Source organism: Pan paniscus, chromosome 7 (genome assembly GCF_029289425.2).
Source record: "Pan paniscus chromosome 7, NHGRI_mPanPan1-v2.0_pri, whole genome shotgun sequence".
NCBI lineage: Eukaryota > Metazoa > Chordata > Mammalia > Primates > Hominidae > Pan > Pan paniscus.
This window is the reverse complement of record NC_073256.2, coordinates 57,561,526-57,587,694: the sequence shown is the minus strand read 5'-3', so window position 1 is coordinate 57,587,694 and position 26,169 is coordinate 57,561,526. Positions and strand designations below refer to the sequence as shown.

The window sequence follows — 26,169 nt, the reverse complement described above, 5'->3', positions numbered from 1 at the left end:
TAATCCCAGTACTTTGGGAGGCCGAGGTGGGCAGATCACCTGGGGTCAGGAGTTTTGAGACAAGCCTGGCCAACATCATGAAACCCCATCTCTACTAAAAAAACAAATACGAAAATTAGCCAGCCATGGTGGCGCACATCTGTAATCCTAGCAACTCGGGAGGCTGAGGCAGAAGAATCATTTGAACCTGGGAGGCGGAGGCCACAGTGAGCCAAGACTGCACCGCTGCACTCCAGCCTGGGTGATAGAATGAGACTCTGTCTCCAAAATAAAAAAAAAAAAGAATTCAGGATGGGCCCTGTGTGCCTCCCCAATCACACCCCACACACCTGTACCTCAGCACCTGTTCCCTCTGCCTGGACCTCTCTTCCCTAATATTAATATAACCCAGACTCATTCCCTCACCTCCTTCAGGTCTTTACTCAGAAGGCATCTCTCTGGCTAGACCAAGTCACCTCAAAATTCAACAGTGAATAACACTGTTTTTCTAAACTTTTATCTAAAATTTTAATCACAACCTCCAATGCTTTTATATCTACCCTCCCGTTTTATTTTTCTCCTTACCACTTATCATTGGTTAACATACTACATGTACTTATTTATCTCATGTATAGCCAATCTCCTCCACCAGAACATGGACTCCACGAGAGCAGGAATTTTTGCCAGTTTTGTTCACTGCTATGTCCCAGTGTCTGGGGTATACACCCAATAAATATATTTTAAATGAATGGATAAATCCTTCTCTGGGCCATCTGACCAGCCAGGAGAAGATGACCAGAGGTACTGACATAAGGAGATTGACAAGGACATTCCAGCCAAACCACCCTATAGGGAACTCATAGGCCCCAAAATGCACTCATGGACTCAAGGCTTCCAAAAAGGTTTTCGGGACCCCATTCTCAACTGTAAACAAACAACTAAAAATCATCAAGCATCTGGGAAATGTCTCTAACAGGACAGATGGAGACCACACAAAGAGAGGGGGTTAAGATAGTTTGGTGGGTGTGGTTGGGCAAGGCATAGTGAGTATGCTTGACACCTGCTCCTTATGGTATTTTGTGAACTAGATGGCATTCTCACTGGTACGAGGATGTGTGAGCGTACGATTTTACTAAAAATTAAGACCCACACCAAAACACATCATCAGGAAAATTCAGAAGCCTGGGAACCAAGAGAAGATCCTACAAGTTTCCAGTGACAGGGGGAAAAACAGGCCACATACAAAAGGTCAGGAATCAGAATGTTTCAGACTTCCCAATAGTAATGCTGGGACAAAAAAGACAAAAGAGCAACGCCTTCAAAATCGTGAAGAAAAAGGATTTCACGGATACAATTTTATACCCAGTGTCACGCCTATAATCCCAGCACTGTGGGAGGCCAAAACGGGTGGATCACCTGAGGTCAGGAGTTCGAGACCAGCCTGGCCAACATGGTGAGACCCCATCTCTGCTACACTACAAAAATTAGCCAGGTGTGGGGGCAGGCACCTGTAATCCCAGCTAGTCAGGAGGCTGAGGCAGGAGAATTGCTTCGACCTGGGAGGCAGAGGCTGCAGTGAGCCAAGATCGTGCCACTGCACTCTGGTCTGGGCAACAGAGTGAGACTCTGTCTCCAAAAAAAAAAAAAAAAAAAAAAACGCAAAAGAAACTCAAAGCATGCCTAGGAAATACTGAGTTACTTAGGCCTAGAGTAAGCAGAACTCAAATTGAGATAATTTTTCAATTCTGTTCCGAAACTGGGAAACCATATTTTCAGACACACAGGAGGTCAAAATGTTTTCTTTCTATATATCCGTTCACAAAAAACTAGTAGAAAGCACACTATACCCAAATGAGGATGTAAACCCAAGAAAAAAGGAGGATATGGGAGAAAGGTCACAGGAATCCAAAACAGAAGAGGTCTCATGATAATGCCACATCAAGCTAAGTTTTCCTCATTTAAATGAATACCCCAAAACCTCAAGAGAATATAATTCTAATACAAGAAAATAAGCAAAAATTATTATTTTGATTATTTCATTAATAGTACTTAAAAAAAAATACTTACAGAACTAGCTGTGCACTGTCATGTCTCCGACGTGTGATAAGAAACTTTTCCCGCCACTGCACGAAGTTCCCCAGCACATCACCAGCACCCCCAACTATGTTGATCAGGTTTCCATTGGTCCAAATCTCCAGTCCAACTAGCACAATTCGAATATTTAACATAATATACATCTGGGAAGAAAGAAATAAAAGTATATAAAATATAGTAAAGAACGTGAGAAAAATCTTTTAACCACATGAAGTAACACGGCTACTTAAATTAAAACTCCCCTGCCTAAAAAAAACAATCTTTCCTTTAATACAATGAGACTTTGGGCGGGGCGCAGTGGCTCATGCCTGTAATCTTAACACTTTGGGAGGCTGAGGCAGTTGGATCACCGGAGATCAGGAGTTGGAGACCAACCGGGCCAATATGGTGAAATCCCGTCTCTACTAAAATACAAAAATTAGCTGGGCGTGGTGGTGCACACCTGTAATCCCAGCTACTTGGGAGGCTGAGGCAGGAGAATCGCTTGAACCTGGGAGGCAGAGTCTGCAGTGAGCCGAGATTGCGCCACTGGACTCCAGCCTGGGCAACAGAGCGAGACTCATCTCATAAAAAAAAAAATACAATAAAACTTTAACCTCTCAATAGTCTCAGTTTCCTCAACCATAAAATAATAATAACAGATTCGAAATCCTTATTATCTTCTATTCTAAAATCTGACAAACTCTGGAAATTAAGTTTTTGGTAAAACTGGTTCCAAAATTTGCCCTGATATAATGCAAGCCCATTCATAGTCCACATTTAACCTATTTAATGTAAATATTCCTATATTTCACTGCAGAAATATCAATGAGTCTGATTACGAGGTGCTACCCCAAGATCCTGTCGAAGGTGTTATATAATACAGAGTTAATCACACTGTTTTTCTAAACTTATCTAAAATTTTAATCACAGGTACATCAGAGGTTTCAGATAAAGGACTGTGGAACTCATAATTTCATAGGCGTACTGTAAGGAGTAAATGGGTTAATAAATGTAAAGCACTTAGCTCAGTGTCTAGCACACTGTAAGTACTCAAGTGAATGCTATCATCATCATCATCATCATCACGTTTAATGTTCATATCAGCTTTGTAGATAAAATTATAAGAACATATATCTAATTCTTTAATATCTCCCACCGGATGAACTCCAAAATCTCAAACCAAACTCTCTCTCTCTCTCTCTCTCTCTCTCTCACACACACACACAAATATTGTCATATCATGTTTTCAGGGTAGAAGGCAGCCTTATTCAAAATAAGATGCATTCGACAAAAATTCAAAGATCTTTCCATAAATGCCAAAGCACCTAAGCCTAGCAACTCTGAAGATAAAGTAGATGCTAATATGAAATCTCTTGCTCTTCTCAGTCTTTCTACGCTGGTACTTTCCTTTAAACATTAAAAAGAGTTACAAAACAAACCAGAAAGCAGACCTCTGAAAGACTGAGTCATTGAGGCCCTATGAAAATCAGAACTCAAAATGAGACATTTTTAAGTTCTGTTCTGGGACTGAAAGAATAGGACAGAATCATCCTGGTTGATAGAAAATACAACTCACACTATCCAAGTAGTTTGCCAGGAGAATCATCTCTTCTCTCACAGCAGTCTGATTTCTTCCCATCATGTCATACTGGAAAAGCAAAGAAGGAGAATCATTATCACCAAAGTAGTTTAAGAATAGAAATGTAAGGCCGGGTGCAGTACCTCATGCCTGTAATTCTAGCATTTTGAGAGGCCCAGGCGGGTAGATCACCTGAGGTCAGGAGTTCGAGACCAGCCTAGCCAACATGGCGAAACCTTCTCTCTACTAAAAATACAAAAATTAGCCAGGCATGGTGGCAGGTGCCTATAATCCCAGCTACTCAGGAGACTGAGGCAGGAGAATCGCTTGAACCCGTGGGGGTGGAAGTTGCAGTGAGCCAAGATCCCGCCATTTCACTCCAGTCTGGGAGAAAGAGCAAAACTCCATCTCAAAAAAAATAAAAATAAAATAAAAATGTGTCTGTTACCATGAAGAATCCAAATATTTCCTCTGAACAAAAAATTGAGGCATTTAGACATTTATCAACATTTCAAATTAAGAAATTTAAAGGTTACATTGTAGTGATAGGAATAAAAGAAAAACAGGTAAAAGGGTAAAGTGAATAATAATGAAAGAGCACTGAAGACTTCATTTTATCCAAATTAGTAGAACTTTAAAACGAATTATCTTCTTAATGTTCCTTTTATTTTAATGCAAAAATATTTTCAAGCATTTCACAAAGGTAGAGTTTTAAGCAATCAAAATGCATAGATAAAAGAATAAAAGACAATCTAAAGAACTTCCTGACCCTTTCACCTCTTAGGCTAATGATGTAACCAATAAACTTTTTTTTTTAATTTAACAGAATTTAGTTGAGCAAAGAATGACTGATTCAAGAATTGTGTGGCTTCCAAACCAGAACAGGTTCAGAGAGACTCTGTGCAGCCACATAGTGGAAGAAGATTTATGGACAGAAAAACGAAGTGACATACAGAAAATAGAACTGAGACAGAAACAGCCAGATTGGTTACAGATCAGCACCAATAAACCATTTCTAAATGCTGGGCTGAATTAAAAATGAGAGATTAACCAATAATCACTAGTTAAAAAATCATATGTAGATGAAAATATATAAAAGTTTAACCATCTTAAGCCAAATAAATATGACTAATTTTTCTTTGACACCCGGCTAAACTGAAATGTCTATTTTTAACATTATTTTATATAACCAATTTAGCAGAAGAAAAATTTTAAAAGGATTTATGATTTTGCTCTATGCTAAAAGCATTAGTATCAGAATATATCAGACTGTATCAGTTAGGGATCTAATCATGATTCTCCTAAACAAGAAAAAAAATTAATTTAATATATTTGACAGGGCTTGATTGAAATTGAACCTTTTTTTTAACCATTTTCTATCTGTATATAACAAATACATCTGGAGACAGCAATGAAGAAGAACATTTTGTGTGTGTTTTGTTTTGTTTTGTTTTTTTGAGATGGAGTCTCCCTCTGTCACCCAGGCTGCAGTGCAGTGGCGCCATCTCAGCTCACTGCAAGCTCCGCCTCCCGGGTTCTGGGACCACAGGCGCCCGCCACCACGCCCGGCTAATTTTTTGTATTTTTAGGAGAGATGGGGTTTCACCGTGTTAGCCAGGATGGTATCGATCTCCTGATCTCGTGATCCGCCCGCCTCGGCCTCCCAAAGTGCTGGGATTACAGGCGTGAGCCACTGCGCCCAGCCAAGGAAAACATTTTGAATCTTGACTTTTGTGACTTGTCCAAAACATTCTTCTACAGAAGCTTTTTGCCCACTGTTTGGGGCAGAGTTCACACTTGTTCATATTCCATGTGCTTTTCCTTCTGCCACTTGAGGGCAATGAACCTATAATGTACAAATCCAAGTCTATCTCTTAATATTTTCTCCAAATTAGTTATTTGGGGTGGCTTGTTATTTTCCAACCTACATACAACAAGGAATTTTTTTAAAACCAAAAAAAACCTCAAAACTGTCTCTACAGCTTACAAGAAAGGAACTGCCAATCATAGTAAGTTTCCACAAATAACTTTTTCACACTGACAACAAAGTTGGAAGTAAAAGTCAAACAAAACACTAAAAATACTCTCTTTTTTAAATTACACAGCTGTTGTAACAAATACTCACCTGTACCCCCTAAATATGTGAAGTATTATATATCAATAAAAAAAGCAACATGAAAATAAATTATACAGCCATTATCTCTAAAACTGATAATCCTGTAAATGCCAAAATAGGGACACATTACTTCTCTTAGTTAAAGCAAAGCACTTAGTTCAGTTTCTTAAGTATAAATAAGGAAAATGCCCTCATGTGATCCTATACATGGAAATTAATACTATTCCCTTCTAAAGCATGCCAGGGCCTGGAGGTTTTCCACCTCTCAAAGTGCAATATAGGTTATCTCAAATTCTAGAAAGCAAAGCAATTTTATTAGCCAACAAAGCCAAACCTTTTAGAGCCACAGCCCATTAAAGTAATCTGAAAAGTTCTCAAAAGCCTGATAGGCAGTACAGATTCACTCAAAAAATTCAGCATAAGCAAGTCATCAGCAAGAACAAGAAAAAAAAATCATTAATAAAAGATAAAGTTAAAGGCAGTCACATTTGCTACATTTAGCTTCCGTTGGTATTCTGGTGGTATAAAGTTTAAGGGAAAAAAACCATTTTAGTTTTAAAATCATTATTTAAGTAAAATCAATACAAACAATGTGTAGTTTAGATTTCCTTCATTAAATGCTCACTTCTCATATCCTTTTCATGGAAAAGAAGAAAAATTGTCACCAATCTTACCCTTTCCTTGTCTACGACAATGAACAGCTCCACATACCGGGTCTGTGGCAAGACAGCTCTTCTTCTCTGTCAAAAACACAAACATCATAAAGGCAAAAGGAAGTTATAAGGCTATGATCACATCCTAATCTCTCATCACTTATTTCATGTCTGCTAAGAACATCATAAAATTATTTTACTTAACATATCCTATATCAAGAAAGTGAAAAATATGTTTTTTGAAGTGTTATCTGCTTCTTAGTGATGAAAACTTTGTCCAGTTCTGCTAATGACTTTAAGTGATGATAAACTATGTCTGAGGGGAAAAAATGTTTTTGAAGTGTTATCTGCTATCTGCACTAATATGAGAAAAATGCTAGTTACAGATAAAATGGGTTTAAGTTTACAAAGCAGAATTACCAATTTTCTAAAATCAAAACTACACACACACACACAGGCAAACACACACATATTTTAATGAAAAACCCCATTACTATGCTGAGAGATAAAGAAAACATATCCACTAATATCCCAGAGCAGAAGTTAGAATAAGGTTGCCATTTTAAAAAATGACTAGTTTTGTCATTTTACAGAAATTCATGCGAAGTAGAATAAGCAAAAATTTTAATGTTTTCCAATGTTTAAAGTTAAAAAGAATAGCCCAAGTCAAAAGAGTGGATAGCAGCAGAGGCAATAAAAATAATGCCATAAACTAGTATAACTTAATTAAAAATATGCCTCTTTCAAGGCAGCAACAGAATCTCATATGTAGAAAGGTACAATCCCTGCAGCTGAAGTTGATCTGGTCCTAGAACCATTTCAGTCTAAGAGACACCCATGTCAAGAGTAAATCATGAAGTGCTACAGCAGTCTCCAAAGAGGGACTCAGACATAGTTTATCATCACTTAAAGTCATTAGCAGAGTGTCCTTGAAACACATCTGAAGTCATTAAGTTCCTAAAGCCGTATCTCTCTCTTTTTCCAATCTAGGGTTCAAGAATCACCATTTGAGTTGTCTAAGAGGTACCTAAATAAAAACTCTATTGCACTGGGTGCAGTGGCTTATGCCTATAATCCCAGCACTTTGGGAAGCTGAGGCAGGAGGATTGCTTGATACCAGGGGTTCAAGACCAGCCTGGGTAATGTAATGAGACCTCATCTCTACAAAAAGTTGTTTTAAATTAGCCAGGCACAGTGGGTGGCACAGACCTATAGCAGTAGCTACTGGGATGCTGAGGCAGGAGGATTGCTTGAGCTCAAGAGGTCAAGGCCACAGTGAACATTGTTGCAGATTTAAGTCCTAGTTTCCAAAACCCACAGGATCTAAACTGTACTCAACTTGATAGCAGGAACTATATATTGCTCATCTTTTCATCCCCTAGTACCTATCACAATGTCTGGCATATATTTGGCAAAATTAAGAAAAGAAAAAAAAACACTACTCATAGTATTGATTTCATGAATAAATACATGATTTTTCTAAAATGGTAGTCTGAGCCATGAAGAATTATGTTATTTCCTTACTCGAAGTAGCTGAGTCATGCTGGGAGGCTCTTCCTCTTCATCCTTCGCAGTTTCTTTCTCTATATCCTTGTTGGAAACTCCACATTTCAGAGGCTCTTTGTAGACATCATCCATTCGATAAATGATGTGCTCAAAATGAGAGCTGTTCTGCAGGGGTTCAATCCCATAACTCGCATTCTCTAAATGCAGCAATCCTCTGAATGTTGCATTACACATATACAAATTTTAAGAAAAAGAAAATACACAAGGAATCAGAAAACCTAAGTTCAAGTCCTAATTCTTAAATGTGTAAGTAGGCATAGCATTACATAGAGAAGAAAATAGAGGCTTTAGAATCAGACAGATAGGGCTGGGACGGACCTAAATTGAAAGCTCAAATAGCTACTTAGCAGCGTCACTGCCTGTAAGTCACTTAACCTCCCTGAGTGATCTACGGGAAATGGAAGGCACTACAAAATAGTGGCTAAGAATGTGGCATCAGGACCAGAGGACAAGAGTCTGAATTCCAAATGTCTTCTACTAGCTGCAGGACTCTCAGCAAGGTATTTAACCTCTGCCTTGGTTTGCACTCTGCACAGGATTGTTCTGAAAACAAAATTACTTAATAAGCAGAAAACACACGGAACATATTGCCTGGCACACAGTAACTACTAAATAAGTGTTAGTGCCTAAGTGAATATAATCATATTCATCTTATATAGAACTAATATGTTTTAGTTCAAGCAATCATGCAGTCAACCAACCAGCACAGTGCCATGTTGCCATGACCTCAAGGAATGTAGTGTTAATACTATAATAACTTAATTTGAATTGTAATATAATTTATCTGAACTTCAGTTTGCTCACCTAAATACAGAGATAATGAGCTCTTATTCACAGTCATAATAAGACTTAAATACAAGTCTTAAATAATACAAGTGAAAATTTTATAAATATAAAGTGCTACAGAAATTTAAAGTATATTTCATTTTAAATAGCAAAAATGATTTAGTGGTCTCAAAAAAAATTTCCTCTTTACATATTAAAACTCATCAACTATAATACTTTCTTAAATAAACATGCCAAGGATATCTGAAACACAGCTGTAAAAATGTTCAGTAACATCAAAGTAAATTCCAATTTTGCTAAGTGCCCAAAATGATTTAATTTGGAGACAGAAACAGGAAAGAGGGTAAGACATAGGGGAAAGAAAAAAAAAGAAGATAAAGGAAATTGCTTACCTGAGTCCAAAACAGTCGCTAAGAGCAATGGATGAATTATGAACTCCCTCCACATAGCCCCGATAATGACAATGATTCTAAATGAAAAATACTGTATTATCTTCAAATATTGCTACATTGCTGAAAATCATCACAGAAATTGCAGAGCTAACAAAATTACTTTAGGCCAGTCAAGTTTAATAATAACAAAGTTTTATTTATATTATTGGCATCTCACAGTATCACATGGCATTCTTTAGACCATCTGCGGACTATCTCCTACCACCCTATGAGTACACAAATGTTTAGGCAGAATTCCAGGGGATACAAGGTACAAACAGCTCTGCCTCAGTGACCTTTCAGCCTAGAAGCAGAACAAGATGCATTATGTCATCTTTAACATTTTAAATCAGTCAATCCAACAACCAACAAAAGCCAGTTGACATCTCACTAAAACTGTGTTTGTGTAAAATGACCCTGTGGAAGACACTAATGATACTTTATAAACTTTAATCTGAAGCAATAGAATCCCCAGGGGAAAGTATGTAAATTTTTCAGTGAAACTTAATTTCATTTTATGGACAAAAGTATATGTCATTATAATACATGACAGTCTGGCCATGTTAAAAAAATCACAGTATCCAAGTTTTATTTTGTATTTCAAATCTACAATCACACTTTCATCTAACTGAACAATATTAAATAACCAAGAAATAAGTGAGACTCCATCTGTCTTAGTTGACATTTTTCAAACACCTAGAAAAGCATAACTCTATCATACTTATGATACTTAAGTATTATATAAGATAATACTTACATAAGTTTCTATATAATTAAGTCGATTTTTGGCAGTTTTAAGAACATACACTGTCAATAATAGCAACAAATAATAATATTCGTTGAGTTAAAAACTGTCAGACTGTTCTAAGCATCTTGTAAGTATTAACTCAGTTAAGTTTCCCAGTATATCCATAAAGTGGTAACTATTATTACATTTTAAAGTGAAGATACCAAGGCACAAACAGATTAAAGTAGCTTCATCAGCAAATAATGAGTCAAAACTCAAGCCCAAACAGTGTATGTCTGAAGAAAGTATGCCAAGAAACCTCTACGAGGAAAAAAATGCCTTTTAACATTACTGCTTTTGTCAAGTGACACAAATTATGTGGTGTTTGGCCTTCTGCCTTGGTAATCATTGGATGCATGACTGGATGAATGTGTTATTTTCTATCTGGTTTATGCTGTAAGGTAAATTCAAACTCCTCTACTAATTTTCTATTAAACAATGGACCGACAACACACTAAGATAAAGAAATCAGATAGTGGACCAGAAGATAGGCCTAAGTCAGCATTTCCTTGGTTTTTGTAAGTACTAATAATTAATCTAAACTAAAGATTTTTTTGCCTCCTATTTATTTGAAGAATGCTGCAAAAGTGTGCTACCAACAGAAACAATTCAACATAGCAAAGTATTACAAAGTTCAGAAGAAAAATAAAACATACACATGTAATGGGAATAAAGATTTCTCATGAAAACCATTGCAAAAGAAAAAAATGTATAATACCTAACTGCCAAAAAGGACTGTAAAACACTCAAACAAAACTAGAAATGTTTATGCTCTAGTAATAAACACAGAAAGCCAAATCTGACATCTGCCAATTATTTTGGGTATTCTGGCCAGCTCTGTCCCCAGGAGTACTCTGTTCTCTGATGCAGAGAGGACCACACCTCTTTTAGGAAACAATTATTTTCAGAAAAAATTTAGAACATTAGAACACATAACATCAAATGAGTGTTTTTCTTTACTAAATATCACTGACAAATTAAATGTTTCAATAAGTGCACTTTTAGAGATATTAACTTTCAACAAAAAAATCAGAAACTCCTATTTTCAAAACATATCAAATTTTCTCCTTCATCAGTAAGGATTACCATTAAATAGAAGATTTATTTTCCTAGTCTTTAAAAAAAAAACCTTAACTACTGAGTACCTGGAGAGCTGTAAGGTACAGCTTAGTCTATAGAAATGCACCCACTTTTCCCAAGATAACCCATATGTTATAATGTTAAAGGTACCCTGTGGGGCTGTGCAATGTAACAGTCCTGAGTGCCTATACAGAACTCATTTTTAAATTATAATTGTTTTAAAATTTGCTATGGGATCAAGAGAAAAATACATTACCTGTATATTGGGATGGTCACTGATTAAAGTCCCTTCCTTGTTGTAAGTATAAACCACAAAATCTTCAGGCAAAAGGTCTCTGGAAGAGAAATAAAACACCGTTTATATATATGTTATCTATCTACAACTAAGGACACGATTCATAAGGCATTATTCCTAGAGGAGACAAGCAGGAGTAAACAAGAACTTTCACCAGATAAATTATTTTTAAATGTGCTATTGTAAAATTAAAAGCTCATAACAGCTGGGTGCAGTGGCTCACACTTGTAACCCCAACATTTTGGAAGGCTGAGGTAGGAGGATCACTTGAGGCCAGAAGTTTGAGACCAGCCTAAGCAACACGGTGAGACCCTGTCACTACAAAAAATAAAAAATTAGCTGGGCATAGTGGCACACACATATAGTCCCGGCTACTCAGGAAGCTATGGTGGGAGGATTGCTTAAGCCCAGGAGTTCAAGGCTGCAGTGAGCTATGATCATGCCTCTGCACTCCATCCTGGATAACAGAGTAAGACCTTGTCTCTTAAAAAAAAAAAAGGAGAAAAAAAAAAAGCTCATAAACAGACAACTCTGAAATAGTGTACATTACTTATTCATAAATAATATTTAATATTAAGCAACACATTTTGTAATGGTCTTAAAATGCTAGTTGCAAAAAAATTTAAGACAAGATAAATAATGTCCCTAAATTTTTCAAATATGGCTCACAGGAAAAGTAAAAACTGGGTTATTGACAGTATATCATATTTACATTAGAAAAATAAATGGTTTTTTACACTCTTTTCTTAAAGTTCTATATAAATAAGAATTAACCTCCTAAGTATGGAGGCAAATTTCTGTCTCAATTGTTGAAAGAAACAATTATTCCTGATTTCCAAATCTTCACTCCATGTTAAGGAGGTTCAGTGGCATCAAGCATGTTTATGAGGATCAGGTTCTCTTGCAGCAGGACTGGAGCAGCTGTATGCTTATTTCCAGGCCTTATGGACAAGTCAGAGATGTAATGTGCTAACTAGTGATTCATAAATATGCCATTTCAAGTTCAAAACTCCCCTGGAGGCACCCGGGACCAGCCTGTCTATATATTTTTTTATTATTATTATCCTTTAAGTTCTAGGGTACATGTGCACAACATGCAGGTTTGTTACATATGTATACATGTGCCAAGTTGGTGTGCTGCACCCATTAACTCATCATTTACATTAGGTATATCTCCTAATGCTATCCCTCCCCACTCCCCCTACCCCACGACAGGCCCTGGTGTGTGATGTTCCCCTTCCTGTGTCCAAGTGTTCTCATTGTTCAATTCCCACCTATGAATGAGAACATGTGGTGTTTGGTTTTTTGTCCTTGCAATAGTTTGCTGAGAATGATGGTTTCCAGCTTCATCCATGTCCCTACAAAGGACATGAACTCATCCTGTTTTAGGGCTGCACAGTATTCCATGGTGTCTATGTGCCACATTTTCTTAATCCAGTCTGTCATTGTTGGACATTTGGGTTGGTTCCAAGTCTTTGCTATTGTGAATAGTGCCGCAATAAACGTATGTGTGCATGTGTCTTTATAGCAGCATGATTTATAATCCATTGGGTATATACCCAGTAATGGGATGGCTGGGTCAAATGGTATTTCTAGTTCTAGATCCTTGAGGAATCGCCATACTGTCTTCCACAATGGTTGACAGCCTGTCTATATTGACTAGAGATGAATAAATGGAAGGTTTTTGTCCGATTTAGTTAGGTACACAGCCTGACTTTAGCTACATGATCAGCAAAGTAGGAAAGATACCTTCAGTAAACTTGTGCCTGGGCTCCCCAGAAAATATGATGCCTCACACATATCTCAGCGGTTCATAATCTGGAGGCAAAGCACATCTGTGCAACTGAGAAAGGACTCTGGGGGTCATGCCTTGATGACTGCCTGCACTTTCTTTGTCCTAATGCATTATATCCTTTACCTTTATTAAAGTCTATGTGAGTAGGCATAGAATTAGCCTGTGGAACCTTAGTCTTTCCAGTAATTGGACCCTATTCAGTCACTGCAGGCTCCCCTTCTCCCCAACTCCCCCACATATGTGTAGCCTTTGCTCCCTCAGTGATGCATTTGAAAAGAATAAACTGGAGGTACTTGGCTCCGGTCTCTGCCTTCTTTCCTGTTTAGAAGTCACTGCCTGCCCAGCCAGCTGCCACTGTGCAGCACCAATATGAAGAGCTAAATCTGCTTAATCCCAGGGTTCAGGATCCACTAAACCATATCAAACTAGAAAGAAAACCAATATACTATTGGAAAAACATTACTGAAAAGCCAAAATAAATTAAATGTCTTACTTGTTCCTTTCCAAGTGAATAATATGCTCTTTTCCTTCAGCCCGAATAACATAAGATACCTAAATGCACAGAAGGAGAAAAGAATAAAACATCATCTTAAAAATTACTTTTCAACAACATCTCATTTATAAGATGCAGGAAATTCCATCCTGAATTAAAATAATTTGGTATTGGCTGAACTATTTAATAGAAGAACTTTGTGTCTATTCTTAAATAATAAAAAATATACTCTGATCATCCCTTCCTTCCTTTCATAACTGATCATGGAAAATAACCTCATGTCTATCTAACTCTTCTTAAATTCATTTCTAATTCAGCTATAACTGCAGGGATTATCTTCTCAAGTCCATCGATGTATTACCTACAGTACAAGATAGTTCCTGCTTTTGTCTAAATGAAATGAAACTCTTGGTTTCAAGAAATTATACCTAGTTCTAGTTATATAAAGTTAAAAAGAAATTCAACTCCTTTTATGATACAAATTACAGGGCTTACCTCATTTTATCAATTCTAAAACATGCTTTTTTCCCTCACATTAACGTCCCTGAAACGAGGATGCATCATACAAAGGCAAAGCAGTCTAGACTAACTAGCAGCACCTCTGTCTTTTTTTTTTTTTTTTGAGACGGAGTCTCACTCTGTCACCTAGTCTGGAATGCAGTGGCACAATCTCGGCTCACTGCAAACTCTGCCTCCCGGGTTCAGGAAATTCTCCTGTCTCAGCCTCCCAAGTAACTGGGATTACAGGCGTCTACCACCACACCCGGCTAATTTTTGCATTTTTAGTAGAGACGGGGTTTCACCACATTGGTAAGGCTGGTCTTGAACTCCTGACCTGAGGTGATCCACCCAGCCTCCCAAAATGCTGGGATTACAGGCATAAACCACCCTGCTGGGCCACTTCCGTGTCTTTATTAGTGGTACATAAAACAATATGCTGTGTCTCACAATTGATGGCATCTTAGAGTCAAGGAATTAAAGTAACATATATACACATCCTCCAATTCATGAGATCATCTTCTCTACCTCAGGCAACTCTGAAACAACTTCCCCAGCAAGTCACCATGTCATTAGCCACAAGCGCTTAACGTGATCTCTGGAACTAAGAGATGTGACTTCGCCTTAACTCTTTAATAAAAAAGAAAGTCATGGAGGGACTCGACAACTAACATTATCAGAAGTGTCTACTTAATATTCCCTTCCGTTTCCAGACTCAGTTAACCTTTTGTCAAGAAACAGCATCACCCCCTTCACCACGGCACATCTGCCTCTGACTTCTAAGTGCTAGACCAACCTATGGATCCTGTCATCCACCTCCACATCCTGCATGGGAATCCAAGAACCCTTCATCATCTACCTCAGTCTCCAGTGGGCCATCAAAACCACCAAGCTCTTTCTATTGCCACAGCTTTGTCATGTGCCTTTCTACTCATTCTGCTCTTAGACAAATCACGTGATGTAATAACATCACTGCTATGTCTACTAAAAAGAAATCTGAGAAACTGAAGATTGTTTTGTGATAGTTTACTCCTCCTCCCCCAAGTATCTGCCTGGATTGTTCACCCCCCTCCTTCTAGTCTTTACTAAAGGGCTACCTTCTCGTAAGGCTTTCCCTGGCCATCCTACTGAAAAATGCAATCCTCTCCCCAGCAACTCACCATTTCCAGCCTCCCTATCCCCCTTCTTGCTTTAATTTTCTCCATAGCACTTATCACCATCTGAAGTAATATACATTTTTGGTTTGGGGGGGGGGTTTTGTTTTTGTTGTTGTTGTTGTTGTTTTTGCTTTTGTCTCTCTCTCTCTCTCCCCGCCCCCCATCACTAGAATGCAAGCTCCATAGAATACAAGACTGCATTCATGCAAGGGCATAAATTTTTGTCTGTTTTGTTCACTGCCATATCCCCAATACCTAAATGGTGCCTAGCATACAATAGTAACTCAATAAATACTTTTTAACGAGTTAATTACATTCACTGTTGAATAAGCAAAATCCAGTTCAATATGCACTGACTATATCACTTCTCCAAATATTAACCAAAGCATAAAAATGACAATTATCTATGACGATCCCAAGTATTAATGAGGGAAGTACTAAATGAAGATACTATCAGAGACACAAAAAAGGAGAAAACATGGTCCCTAGGCTGAAAGTCTACCATTGACTGTAGAAAAGGAGGAAAACAGGTGGCTCATGCCTGTAATCCCAGCACTCTGGGAGGCTGAAGCAGGTGGATCACTTGAAGCCAAGAGTTCGAGACCAGCCTGGCCAACATGGCAAAACCCCATCTCTACTAAAGATAAGAAATTAGCTGGGTATAGTGGCACATGCCTGTAGTCCCAGCTACTCAGGAGGCAGAGGCACGAGAATCACTTGAACCCAGGAGGCGGAGGCTGCAGTGAGCCAAGATCACACCCAAACAGGGATTAACTGATTAACTCTATCCTAAGACAAAACATAATCAAATGGTAGTCTGTCCAGTTCAAACCAAAAACAAGTAAAATGTATAAATTCATCTACAGAGGAGATCTTAGAGTCATTTACTCCTCAGTTGGAGAGATGTAAATGGAGTTGAGTGACCAACCCAACTAGTAGGTGGTGGTACTCACAGGGAGGACCAAAACTAAAAGTTCCTGATCCTCAACTCCAGTGTTCTTTTTACAATGCCCACTCCCTAAAAAACAGGCACGCTGCCTTACATTTCTGAGTGTATCAGCAATTCAGATATTAATACAATTCATAATAAGCTAAATTCTATGCATTATTACCTGTCATTGTTAAATTATAATAAAATTTAATTATACTTCTATAAAGTTGAAGGACTTATAAAATTAAAGTCCAAATAAGATTACTTCTGAACAAACTTTACAAAAGAATAGTAGAAAAAATAATTTTTGTGCACTGGTTACCCCATTTACAGCACAGTAGGTTTCTTCCAATATGAAAATAAAACTTGTATTTTAGTAAATATTCCCTAATATAAAATATACGCATTTAACACATTATCACTCTCCACCATCAGTGAAGATATAGTATAAAGTGTTCTAGCTATCACAAACTGAGGTTATATAATTATAATAAGAATTATAATTCTTATTATAATAAAATCACTGTGACCATTGCCTGTCAGTTAAAATGTATATAATCAGCAGCCTACCCTAGTGATACAATTTTGTTTAACTATTCTATTCTGTTACGTTTGGAGTTGATCATATTGTCTTTAAAAAAGAAAAGATACTGGCTGGGCGTGGTGGCTCACACCTGTAATCCCAGCACTTTGCAAGGCCGAGGCAGGCGAATGACCTGAGGTCAGGACTTCAAGATCAGCCTGGCCAACATGGTGAAACCCTGTCTCTACTGAAAAATACCAAAAAATTAGCCAGACATGGTGGCACATGCCTGTAGTCCCAGCTACTCAGAAAGCTGAGGCAGGAGAATCACTTGAACCCAGAAGGTGGAGGTTGCAGTGAGCCGAGATCGCACCACTGCACACTCCAGCCTGGGCAACAGAGCAAGACTCCATCTCAAAAAAAAAAAGGATATTAAGGCTCAATATGTTGCTTTTACTAGCATAACATCCAGTGGACATCAGTACCATATGGTGCTATGCTAAGTAACAGCCAAGTAATAACTCACTGAACTGATCACTGCTACAAATAACACCTTTGTGCTAAAACAGAAAAGAAAAAAATTAACCACATATTATTTCTCAACAATTATAACTTACTTGTTTTGAATAGGGCCTAGGGGCTTCTCTTCTTTCTCTAGTTAATCTCCAAGGAGTTATAATTTCATAAGAAGAAAGATGTGAGGTCTGTTGAAAGCCTATAGAAAAGGCAAAAACAAATATAATAAGTGAAACTGAAAAACTACGTGGGAACACAATATAATGAAAAATCAAAATGTTCAAATCACAGAAAAATCACCTGACATTCCCATATTACAATATGCATATAATAAAAGTACTCATATAAAGTTGTATTAATACATGAAAATAGCAATGCATTAGGTAAGTATGAGGGAGGAAAATGTATTTTCTTAAAAAAGAATATCAGTCTTTATCCAAACATTATAAATATACATAGCAATCATTTCAAACATTTTTAGCTATAAACCCTAACCCTTTTTTCTCAAAAGAAATCTTAAGGTATAAACACAAGAAGAAAGAAAAGAACTGGTTTGGTGGGGAAATGGGGGAAAGGCATCCTAGAGTCTAGCACCCTTCACTCATCTCCCATTCCTCCCCCTCACCCAGCATGAATAACATCCTCTCAGATGATACTACTAAATACTTACTGCTATAGTTTGTATGTTTGACTTCTCCAAATCTCACGCTGAAATTTAACCCCCAGTGTGCCAGTGTTGGGAGGTGGGATGTAGTAACAGGTGTTGGGGTCACTGAAGTGGATCCCTCATGAACAGAGTAATGCCATCCCTGAGGGGTCAGGGTAGGAGAAAGAGTTCTTGTTCTATTAGTTCCCTCAAGAGCTGGTTGTTAAAAAGAGCCTCTCTCCCCCATCTCTCTTGCTTCCTCTCGCCTTATGACCTCTGTACCCGCCAGCTCCGCTTCCCCTTCTGCCATGAATGGAAGCAGCCTAAAGCCCTCACCAAAAGCAGATGCCTGTGCCATGCTTCCTGTACAGCCTGCAGTGAATCAAATAAACCTCTTTTCTTTATAAATTACCCAGTCTCAGGTACTCCTTTATAGCAACACAGACTAAGACACTTATTAAATGGACAAGGACTGTAAGAGGGAAAAGGTACTTTTAATATCTGATGGGTTAACTCTGACAAATACATACTCAACAATGTAGCCACGCTCTCAAATTATAGCCATTAATCCATCACAAAAACACAAATTTTAAGCAAAATTTCTTAACAGTTAAGAGCTCTGAAAGTCATGCAGACTGACTCCCATTTCCAATTCTGTTCAGTCTATCTGCATGGAATCATGATGTCTTAAGCAGGGCTTGGGTTCTAAAGTCATCACTTGAATTGAAATTGAGCATAATCAAAATTGCCAACACAAATCTCTTAGGAAGACACACTATGTGGGAGTCTAATACATAGTCTCTCGATAAGTCCAACACAACCTCTTTTTCTTCCAGCATTATTACCAATGGCTTAACCCTTACTAACCTCACCTCTAGATGACTATGATACCTTTTTACCTGGTCTCCCTACTCTCATACTCTCCTCCTTTGATCCAATCTATATGTTCATTCACTCATGAGTTTCCTAATACCCCTCAGATTTCTCAAATATAGATTAAGATGAATTATTTACATCTAACTTTTTCCAAGATAACATTGTATATAAAATGTTTATAACTTTGTCTGGTTTGGGATTAAAAAGATACAAACAGCTGCAAACAAGAAACCATAAATTATATCATATCCAAGGTACTGCATGTATAAACAGCTTTTAAACTCTTTACCCATCAATCCCTTATATTTCTGTAAGAATCTGTTTTCTTTTGCACAGGACACAACTGGAGAAACTGGTTATTTTACCAAGTTTTGACTGGAATGTTGTGCTTTCCTTTAAGGAATCAAACTTGATTTATAGAACCGATAAAAGCCCCTTGAGAAAACTGGCCACATACCTTGTCTACACAGTCCCTGTACGAGGTTCCTGATCTGTTGTAAATAAAGACTGTCACTATCTACAGTCCCAGGTGTGTCAAGTTATCTTGGGACCTCAAGAGGAGAGGAATTTACCCAACTCATACCTGTATTTAACTGTGCAAACCCATGACTGAGCTCTGCTTTAAAAAACATCTCAGGTGAGATTCCTTATGGAACAAAGTTCCATCAAAGCCAATTAAAAAGTGCCTATGTGGCAAATAATTATTCTTACTGCAATTATTTCAAACAATCAGGCCAAGCATAATAAGACTAAAGCTTATTTTGCTACCCATCATATCCTATCAGTCCTATCATGATTTGTTTTTAATGAAAATGGAGGACAGGAAAGGGAAAAATTACGTTTCAAGAACTATGGTACACCTGACATTAAATTCTAGTCTCATCAGTTGTTTCTGAGTTTTTCCCTGCAATTTGGACTGACTCTGCTTATTTCAGTGAACCAATCAGTGATCTCTAACTGCAGCTCAGAATAAACAAGAGGGATGGCTAATGTTAACATCTGGATCAGTATTCTAATTCTGGGCATATATTGGAATCAGTTAATGACCCTATATCAGCTGGGTTCCAACAATTGCCCAGTTCATGGAACAGCTTTCTATTTAGTTTACTTGGAATAATTTTACTTATTTGCTATACTGTCATGAAATATATTGCTATTGTAATCTTTGTGTAGGAATGCAGGATAAGCTTACTGAATGTTTTCTTAAATTGAACACTTATTAATTATTAATCTTACTAATCTTCTAGATATCACCTTTTGTGTTCTGAACTCAACAGAACTCAGAGTTGTGAATGGCCCTCAGCATACTGACATTGTGTGACTGAGCTCCTCTCTACCCCGGATACAAGATACCCTATAGTTAGGCAGGAACATGATTGCCCCTATTCAGCCTGAAGAAGTCACAGAAGATAGATCTTTGTCCCTCTACAATCTTTAGGATTAAGGTTCCCATGTAAAAGGATGAGGGAAAATATGTCAGCGGCACTCAAACCAGACTGACTCCAACTTGAATAGAGGCTGGGTAAAATAAGGCTGAGACCTACTGGGCTGCATTCCCAGAAGGTTAGGCATTCTTAGTCACAGAATGAGATAGGAGGTCAGTACAAGATACAAGTCACAGAGACTTTGCTGATAAAACAGTTTGCAGTAAAGAAGCCAGCTAAAACCCACCAAAACCAAGACTGCGAGGAAAGTGACCTCTGGTCGTCCTCACTGCTCATTATATGCTAATTATAATACATTAGCATGCTAAAAGACACTCCCACCAGCACCATGACAGTTTACAAATGCCATGGCAATGCCCAGAAGTTACCTTATATGGTCTAAAAATCCTTGCCCCTTTCCCAGAAAACTCATGAATAATCCACCCCTTGTTTGGCATCTAATCAAGAAGCAACTATCAGTATACTCAGCTGAGCAGCCCGTGCCACTGTTCTGCTTGTGGAGTAGCCATTCTTTTATTCCTTTACTTTCTTAATAAACATGCTTTCACTTTTAAAAAAAAATTCTCTTTAAGTAAATCATTACAGACAAGATTACATATGCTGGCCAGGCATGGTAGCTCAACCCTGTAATCCCAGCACTTTGGGAGGCCAAGGCAGGAGGATCACTTGAGCCCAGGAGCTCAAGACCAGCCTGAGCAACAGAGCAAGACCCTGTCTCTTCAAAAAAATTTAAAAATTAGTGGGGCACGGTGGCACATGCCTGTGGTCCCAGCTACTCAGGAGGCTAAAGTGGAAGGATCACCTGAGCCTGGGAGATCAAGGCTGCAGTGAGCCATGATTATGCAACTGCACTCCAGCCTGAGCAACAGAGGGAGACCCTGCCAAAAAAAAAAATAAATAAAGAATACATATGCTGATAGACACAGACAACTGTTACACTAGAAGCTAAACAATATAGAACCAAACTGAAGTTTTTTCGTTACAACTCAGAAGCAAACATAACAGAGAAAAAGAAATGCCTCCAAAAATAAAGCATCTGTAGTTCTTATGGGCAGGTAGGTATTTAAAGAGCTTTCATTTTGAAACAGGTTCAGTTACTTTATAGGCAAAGTTAGTTTACTTTACTTATAGTTTCAGGCCAAAACTAGAAACCAAGTCTTCTGTCTTCTATGAATCTTTTACCGAGACTGCCAATGAAGTAAAATAAAAGCTAAATATAGGAAGATTATACGTAACTTTTTTTCCTTCTTTTCCATTTTAAACACAATTCTCATTTGAAAAGCAAAATGCCATAACTAATCACTTATTTTTAAAAGACTTTCAAAATTATAGCACCCTGAAATAATTTCTGTGTGTAAGGGCTGTTATTCTGATATTGACATCTTGCTTCTAAAATCCAAGCAACCACTTTCTGAATTAAAGCCATGCCATAAAAAGTTCCAAAACATCGTAACAAATGCACATACTGGGGGAATGTCATCAAAATAATACATACTAATTGTATGAAAATCCTCCTTCCCATGTTTTTTTCCCAAAATTCCTTTCTTATCTCTAGGTCAGGTTTTTTTCTTTTTTCCTGTTCATATCCTGCATAGATTTTCCCCAAATTCCCTTTAGTTGTTTTTTTTTTTTTTAATTTCAAATAGTAGCAGTTTCTCATGGGAACCAAAATAACATTTTTCCACATTAATATAAAAAAAGAGCTTTAATATTATCTGTATAAACCTTCAACCTGTAAGGGGGCTGTCCTGTGTACTGTGGAATGTTTTGCAGCATCCCTGGCCTCCACCCACTAGATGCCAATAGCATCCCCCAGTTGTGACAGCTAAAAGTTTCGGGCCAAGACTAGAAACCAAGTCTTCTGTCTTCTATGAATTTTTTACCCAGACTGCCAATGAAGTAAAATAAAAGCTAAATATAGGAAGATTACATATAACTTTCTTTCCTTCTTTTGCATTTTAAACACAATTCTCATTTTGAAAACCAAAATGCCACAATTAATCATTTATTTTATCAAGAGTTTGAGACCAGCCTGGCCAACATGGTGAAACCCTGCCTCTACAAAATATGCAAAATTAGCCAGGCCTGGTGGCACTCTCCTGTTGTCCCAGCTACTCGGGAGGCTGAGGCACGAGACCACTTGAGCCAGGACGGGGAGGTTGCAGTGAGCTGAGAACCACTTTAGCCCAGCAGGGGGAGGTTGCAGTGAGCTGAGATTGCACCACTGCACTCCAGCCTGGGCAACGGAGGGAGACTCCGTCTAAAAAAAAAGAAAAAGAGAAAACGGCCTGAAGAGAAAACGTGAACCACTGAAACATGAAACTTAACATGTCTAATCTTAAAGAAAGGAAAAGGTGTTAGTTGCACTTCTTTCTCTCTCTAACTCCGTAGGTCTTTCTATACACTGTAGTGTGTTTTAGAGGAAGTCTGAGCACACTTTTCATAATAGTAATTGTAGTACAGGGAAGTGAGTTAAAAGAGTTCTACCTAATTGTGGCCGGGCACGGTGGCTCAAGCCTATAGTCCCAGCAATTTGGGAGGCCGAGGCAGGCGGATCACGAGGTCAGGAGTTCCAGACCAGCCTGGCCAATATGGTGAAACCCCGTCTTTACTAAAAAATATACAAAAATTAGCCGGGCGTGGTCGCGCCTGTAGTCCCAGCTACTCGGGAGGCTGAGGCAGAAGACTCGCTTGAACCTGGGAGGTGGAGGTTGCAGTGACCCCAGATTGTGCCACTGCACCCCAGTCTGGGCAACAGAGTGAGACTCTGTCTCAAAAAAAAAAAAAAAAAGAATTCTACCTAATTGCAAAGCAAACAAATGTGAACTCCAAACCATGGGCTTCTCCTGCCTACTACATAAACAAACAGCCACTTTTAAGTACTTCCACTGTAGAAAATAAAAATAAACCTGGCCTCCACATTCAGGACAAATAAGATAATTCTGTTTCCAAAGTATTTCTTGTAGAGAAATTGTTTCAATTAGATCTACAAAGCACTATTATTTCGAGCCATATAATAGGTTGGTGCAAAAGTAATTGCAGTTTTTGCCTTTTTTTTTTATCATTCTAGTATTCACCAGGTCAATTCCAGATAAATACATACCAAATATTAATAACTATCTTTGGGCTGGGCGTGGTGGCTCATGCCTGTAATCCCAGCACTTTGGGAGGCCGAGGCGGGTGGATCACAAGGTCAGGAGTTCAAGACCAGCCTGGCCAACATGGTGAAACCCTGTCTCTACTAAAAATACAAAAATTAGCCAGGTGTGGTGGCGCACGCGCCTGTAATCCCAGCTACTCAGGAGGCTGAGGCAGAAGGATCGCTTGAACCTGGGAGGCAGAGGTTGCAGTGAGCTGAGATTGAGCCATTGCACTCCAGTCTGGGCAAAAGTGTGAGACTCCATCTCAAAAAAAAAAAACTACCTTCAAACATACTTAATTATAATTTCTACTGCTAGGTCTACACTCTTACTTTTTTTAGTGTTACACTTTTCTTAAATATTTACCCATCTTTACATTTAAAAAGAAATGGCTTCTGTTGTTTGTTTAAGTGTCCCTTTGGGAAAAACACCACCCATTTCTAAGATTTAATGCCCTAGACAATTTAAGTTCCTCCAGCAAAGAATTTAAGTTCTTTGACATCAAGGACGGTATCTTATTCATCATGTACTTCCTGCACTGGTACAGTACGTATTCAATAAAATATGTGTTGAATAAATAACCTCTTCTGATGGTTATAGCTAAACAAACATAGTTCTGATAGTTGTAATTATCACATATGACTTAAAGTGAACCTTACTTTTTATGATTAACATCTTTTGTATCAACTTTTCTACAAATCTACATAGCCTACACATTTGTCATTTTGATAGCAAAATCGTATTTCATTGTATTGCTATCCACAGACTGCTTAATCACTTCTCTTAAGTGGCTGGGATGGGAGGTTAGGCCCAAGATATCTTCACAACAGGATTCTCAGCCTTTCAATAAGACTGATTAGAATCAGGCTCTCCTGGGGTCTACTGATATGAAGATTCTACACTACTAGAGGGAAGACGTTAAAATCATCCTAAAATGACTTAAATCATGAAAAATATCATTAAAAGAACAATTCATCAAAGGGAATGTCCCATTCCCTTTGAGTTCTGCCCTACATTATAACATGTCTGGGGGTGATATCATTTTCTTTTCTTCCAATAAGGTTTAGTAACACAATACTTACATTACCATAAACATAAATAAATACAAACAGAACTGCATATTTTAAAACGGACCAAGTTAATTTCTAAGGTTCCCTAGCTCACTCTTAAAAGATGTGATTTAAGGCCAGGCGTGGTGGTTCACACCTGTAATCCCAGCACTTTGGGAGGCTGATGCAGGAGGAACACTTGAGCTCAGGAGTTCGAGACCAGCCTGGGCAACAGAGCAAGATTGCCTCTCCACACACAAAAAAAGTTTTTAATTAGCCAAGCATGGTGACACACCCCTGCAGTCCCAGCTACTCAGGAGGCTTAGGCAGGAGGATTGCTTCAGCCCAGGAATTCGAGGTTACAGTGATCTATGACTGTTCCACTGCACTCCAGCCTGGGCAACAGAGCAAGACCCTGTCTCTCAGAAAGAAAAAAAGAAGATGTGACTCAAGCAGTGTCCCACATATGATCACTTAGGGAAAATAATCTGATTAAAATAACAACATGAAATGGAAAATAAACTACAATAATCTCTCAATATACAAACAACATTGTGCTACCCAACTTTAGTTGGGTCCACATTAGACCCATTCAAAGACTGTGAGAGAGGCGGGGGTGCGGTGGCTCATGCCTGTAGTGTCAGCACTTTGGGAGGCTGAGGTGGGCGGATCACGAGGTCAGGAGGTCGAGACCATCCTGGCTAATACCGTGAAACTCCATCTCTACTAAAAATACAAAAAACTAGCCAGGCATAAGGCTGAGGCAGGAGAATTGCTTGAACTCGGGAGGTGAAGGTTGCAGTGGGCCGAGATCGTGCCACTGCACTCCAGCCTGGGCGACACAGCAAGACTCCATCTCAAAAAAAAAAGACTGTGAGGGATTAGCTACTGAGATACCAAAAGGACTGCATTCATTTATGAGGCAGTTCCATAGCGCTCACTCAAAAGGATGGCATGACTCCAAGCCTCCAGTATATGATACATATCAAAAAGGAAAAAGAAATATGAGGCTATGTCATATGTTTGAGCTTGCGGATATTCCCAAGAAAAAGCTTCCAGTTACTTAGAGCTTGCATCTTTTGGGGGATTCCATAATAAATTCTATTATAAACCCAGATTTTTTACAAAGAGCAAATATAAATTTGGTAAGTTAAAGCTTCAAGTGCTTTTTGAAAACTGTCTTGGAAACCAGGAACTAGGTTTGTACATATTTTAATTATATATGCTTTCTTTTTTACTTAAAAGGTTGAAAACCAAATCATTCTTAAATGTAAAAGGCTACATTCTCCTATCAGCACAAACACAAACATATCAAATTCAAATATTTTGCTGGCATCTGAAAACGAGATTAGTATGGACCTAAGTTTTTACTACACAAATCATTTTACAGTGACTCACCATGAGTAAGCTTTCAAAGTCATTTTCTTTAGAATGCCAGTCTTTGTTTAAAAAAACATTCTAAATCTGTTCCTCATAATTACTACCTTAGAAAATCAGAAGAGGTTTCATACCTGATTCCCCTTGTTATTTTTTACAATGACACAGTTACCTTTGTCAGTTTAAAAAAAAAAAAAAAAGTTTACTGAAAGTTAGCTGTTTGGAAATTATACTGCATTTCCTCATTGAGACAATGTTATAAATGGTAGTAAAAATCCTATAAAACCTACTTAACTCCTAATGTAACTGACGTGTGCCTGGTACCTCAAATTCCTCTTTCGATCCTGGAAAATGTTTCAGTGCACGTTTTAAACA

The 26,169-nt window shown here is 38.1% G+C and overlaps 1 protein-coding gene and 1 non-coding gene across 2 annotated transcripts in view; one reads left to right on the top strand and one right to left on the bottom strand.

The window, feature by feature from the left end:
* The window catches only part of ADAM9 (ADAM metallopeptidase domain 9), a 108,314-nt gene that overhangs the window by 79,767 nt on the left and 2,378 nt on the right, over nucleotides 1–26,169 (bottom strand). Inside the window, exons 2-9 of the mRNA XM_003830708.7 lie at nucleotides 17,363–17,460; nucleotides 13,637–13,695; nucleotides 11,310–11,388; nucleotides 9,148–9,224; nucleotides 7,928–8,123; nucleotides 6,425–6,490; nucleotides 3,632–3,703; nucleotides 2,047–2,216 (exon numbers count right to left, since the gene is read on the bottom strand). Coding sequence (XP_003830756.1) covers nucleotides 2,047–2,216; nucleotides 3,632–3,703; nucleotides 6,425–6,490; nucleotides 7,928–8,123; nucleotides 9,148–9,224; nucleotides 11,310–11,388; nucleotides 13,637–13,695; nucleotides 17,363–17,460 — 817 coding nt within the window. The remainder of the gene's footprint in view (nucleotides 1–2,046; nucleotides 2,217–3,631; nucleotides 3,704–6,424; nucleotides 6,491–7,927; nucleotides 8,124–9,147; nucleotides 9,225–11,309; nucleotides 11,389–13,636; nucleotides 13,696–17,362; nucleotides 17,461–26,169) is intronic.
* Nucleotides 6,660–6,728, top strand: LOC112440757 (small nucleolar RNA SNORD38). The gene has a single exon (XR_003028770.1). It is a non-coding gene; the product is annotated as a small nucleolar RNA SNORD38 (small nucleolar RNA).